The sequence below is a fragment of the Papaver somniferum genome, chromosome 7 (assembly GCF_003573695.1).
Source record: "Papaver somniferum cultivar HN1 chromosome 7, ASM357369v1, whole genome shotgun sequence".
NCBI lineage: Eukaryota > Viridiplantae > Streptophyta > Magnoliopsida > Ranunculales > Papaveraceae > Papaver > Papaver somniferum.
The window spans coordinates 69,661,326-69,665,573 of NC_039364.1; the positions used below are offsets into that span (position 1 = coordinate 69,661,326).

General features: G+C 35.2%; 1 protein-coding gene across 2 annotated transcripts; it reads right to left on the minus strand.

The window, feature by feature from the left end:
• Positions 1–938: 938 nt before the first annotated feature.
• Positions 939–2,970, minus strand: LOC113292723. Of its 2 annotated transcripts, XM_026541593.1 has the most exons (4): positions 2,848–2,970; positions 2,092–2,218; positions 1,916–1,988; positions 939–1,367 (listed from the first exon to the last, which is right to left on the minus strand). In XM_026541593.1, the coding sequence occupies exons 1-4, from the start codon at positions 2,885–2,887 to the stop codon at positions 1,041–1,043; spliced, it is 567 nt and encodes a 188-aa protein (XP_026397378.1). In that variant the 5' UTR covers positions 2,888–2,970; the 3' UTR covers positions 939–1,040. The 2 variants fall into 2 exon arrangements, with proteins under 2 accessions (XP_026397378.1, XP_026397379.1); XM_026541594.1 differs by lacking the exon at positions 2,848–2,970 and having other exon boundaries at positions 2,092–2,793.
• Between the last annotated feature and the right edge of the window lie 1,278 nt (positions 2,971–4,248).

A 4,248-nucleotide genomic window follows, 5' to 3' on the forward strand; every position in this document is an offset into this window, starting at 1 on the left:
GATGATGCTTAGAAGAGAGAAAACATAAGGTATTTGATATTCTTTCTTTTTTTCTATGAATGAAAACAAATCATCACTACTTATAGGGAACTCACGCCTACGGAGATGCCTCTTCACTTCCAAAAGACATTAACAATGTCTTATGGGAATGGATGTGTATTTTGTGAACCATCACACCCTTTAGAGGTGCCTCTTCATCTCCAACTAACATTCATTGTGTCTATTCGACACAGGACACTCCCACGTCGTAGCGGCAAACCAAAAACGAATACCTTTTTATTTTCTATATTATTGAAAATATCCCAACACCCAGCTCATATGTACGTTTTACTGTCTTGCATAATTTATCGAGCTCATATGTGCATTTTACTATTTTTCATAGTTTTATCGAGCTCATATGTACGCTTGACGGATCTGCATAATTTCTTTATTACTATTTATGAATTACTTTTTGCAACCACATATGTAGCAGCAAAGGGAAGACAGGATTCTTATTTCAGCCTCCGCAGAATCCCAAGGCTCATTGGTCACGCTCAGCGTCAATAGTAGGAACATTCGGAAGACACAATAAAAGAGCGAGAAAAGATGAGTATATTTAAGTATTTTTTTACAATTATACCTTTATGGATAATAACTAGTATAATTTAGAAATGATTTATTTCTTAAACTATACCACGGTTTTTAGTAAATTTTATATCGTTGAAAAACATTTTAAAACAACTACATAAAGAATATAAACATGACTATCAAATTATACATATTTCTTATAGTAACAATAATCAATTAAAAGGGTAGTTTTAGAAATATCCTCTTGAGATAAATTTTAAAACCAACTAGCTCATTTTATTTGGGAGGGAGGGAATATTAATTTTGCTCTGGCAAGTAGAAAATTTACTAATGGAAAAAGCTAATATATAAATGACATTTAGGTAATGCTCTGAACTGAAACATCTAAAATATATAAATGACATTAGGAAATGTTTATATCCTATTCTATTAGTTGTATAAAAACCTAACCCAAAATATTAAACACTCTTTATTTACAAACTGTGGAAATAAGGAACAACTGACTGCAGTCTGCAAATTTTAAAAGGTCTATTCGGAAAGCTCGCCTGATTTTTGGATGAGAAAACAACTGCCAGAGTAACGATCGACGCATAAATTGAACTGGGAACCTTCTGCACCACCTTTCCAACACCTGGGACGCCTTCCGTTGCCCTCTTTGTCAACAATGCTATTGTTGGTGCTGCAACCAAACAGATGATCAAACCCTGGGTCACCGCTTTCAGAGCATCTGTTGTCAATTTCTGAACAAACTTCGTAAACTCTTCGTGGTTGAGTTCCCCATCGAGGTTCATATCGTATTTCTACAACATCATCACAGAAAAGAATTAATACAAAACGCATTGCAGTAGCAGGCAGTGGATAATAAACATTAAAAGCAGAAGTTTTTGTATAAACCTTCAGGTTTTGGCACAGAGTTCAATTTTCTGTTCACCCCACACTCGATGTCACTAACTCATCATCCTATTGGTTGGGTAATAGGGTGGTGGGTTTGACAGTTTACATCTCCGCCCATAAGACACTATTATGGTTTACCTAATGCTATACCTGGAAACATCGAGCGTAAGGTAAGGTTCTGTTTGTGCATGTCACACCCATGAAATGAATCTTACTCGGTTACTGGTCATTACGTGGTTTTGAAACCCTAACATTCCAATGATAATCTAGTATGGACTACTCAGAAAAACTATGGATCACAACTAACATGAAATTTCAATTCTGTAGTCTCTGAGTCATAAAGCTAAAGCAATGTCAATCACAAGAGCGAAAACTCATCGCCCTTAGTTAGTGCAGCTTATGATAGATTTATTAGGATTTCATAATCAGCCATCATGATAGTAAAAAGAAATACCTCCATCATAGTTTTAAGCTGAACTTTAGTTGGGGGATCGAAATGGGGTCCAGGCAAATGCTTGTTAAGATCACTGCAGAAAAACATAACCATTTCAGCAACATCCACACATTAAGAAGAAGAAGAAGCCAGTAAATCTTGTTTAGTACGAGGAGGGAGAAAACAAAAGGTCTCACTTGTAGATAAGTAAGACTGCAATATATAGTTCTTCAAATGTCAATTCGACCTTTCCAGACTCATCTCTAAAACGATCAAAAACTTTGTCTGTTATCTTTTGTAGTTGGGCACGCTTCCATTTCTTACCTGCAGAATGAATCAAACCCATCAGTCACTAATGAAGCATACCTCCATGCAAGATGCATAGCCTTTTTCAATTATGAGAAATTGATAGAAGTATCGATAAGATTTCAGTATCAGAATTCCAAAGTCCAATCTACTCTGAGTTACTGTCGTTATATTCGGATCTTACTATCCAACAACATAACCAATTAAGTCCGTTCCTAGTAATATCTTTTCAGACAACTTTTAATGAAAAAGCAATAGATGGAATTTAGTTCTCGCCCCTGAGTTTAATTCCTTTCTGTCAAATCCTCATTTCTAATAGAATATTTAGTAGTCGTTTCGTCAAACATATAGATGAGACACAGAAGTAACAAAGATGGAAATAGGAATAGCAACCTAGGCCATATTCCTCTAACGAAGAAAACTACTGAACTTGAATTGAATACATATACCCAGGCATAGTCTTTCTTATAGGGTTTTTCATGAACACCCAAAATCACACATGTTAATCAATTAACTGATCTAGATTCGTGAAAAGTTCTAAATCAGATTGTAAACAACAGAAAACTACTGATAATCCAACTACATCTACAAAACGAAAATAGAGAAAGAACAAGAAAAGAACGAAGGGGTATGGATTGAATAAATACCATCGAATTTGTCATGGATACCTCCCAAAAATTGACCCATACTTCAGTAATAGAGATCAAGAAAGGGAAGACTTCGAGGAGGAGAGAAGCTTTGCTATCCAGACGCGTGTAACATTATTATCATTAAAATTGGAGTCCAAATATGTTCACACGCCTCTAACGAGTGTATATTTCACATATTCTTCTGATTGGCTAATTATTTAACTGATGGCCCCATTATCCTCCATGTTTAGAATCATGACCCTCGTTACATAACTCCCTAAATTAAATCAAGGATAGAGATTAAAATGTGAAATATACACTTGATCGAATTTCATATAGTGGTAAGAAAGGTTGTCGTTCATTCAGACTTTGTTGGATTGATTTTAAGTTTTAATAAACTAAAATAAAAGAAAATATATATATACAAATTTTGAATGAAGAGAGACCGGGACTCGAGACTCCACTGCTTTTCATGTTCATGGGGTTCATAAATTAATCCTAGACATTTATAGCTCAAAACAAAAGAAACAAAAACTTTATTCTTTGCCAAAGTAGATTTCGTAAAACATCAATTGTAAATTACAAGCATAGTGTATCTAAAGCATCTAAGACTAAGTATACACTATCTAACAAGATAACAATTGATTAATAGAAATCATAAATCATTTAAAATTTGTGCAAAAAGTAAATAAGAAATTTATTAAATTACCCCAAGGATGAAATACAGCTTCCTCCGTCGTCCAGTGATGGGTTCTAGCTCCACATGGTGAAAACACACTCAAATGAATTTTTCATTGCTCAAAAAGGTGTTTGCAAGGAGAAAAGGTATAAAGCAGTGTGTTTGTAACAGTTATAATTGTTACATAACCCACTGTTACAAAGAAACACTAACAGACCGTTGCGAACTGGATTAAGTGTTACAGAAATTGTTACAAAGATAATCAAATTTGAAAGTAAAGGCAACGGTTTCTGCGACTGTCTATATGTGCTGTTTTGTGTTCTTTCTCTTCTTCTTCGTTGCAGCAATGGTGATTGTTTGCAACTCGATTCTAAGCCTCTGTTTTCTCCTCTAACTCTCCATCCCCTTTGTCCGAATTCAGGCAACTCTATTTATACTCACGGGACCCATATATCTCGCTGTAAATGCAAACAATCTTCCAAATCTTCTCATTAACGCTCGGGAATAATTCCATTTGTTTCTCTTCTACATGCGCCTGTAGGTGTCTAGCACACACCAACTCAATGCAGCACGACTCAGAATATATTGAACATGCTTTTTCTGCAAGATTTCTTTCCAAAACAATCAAAGATAATAGTTTGGTCTGGCTTCACAAGCCCAATGAAGTCTTCAACTCATTAACCTACAGGGTCTCGGGAAGAAACCTAAGGTTAAAGGGGAATCGACTCTAGTTATGCAAC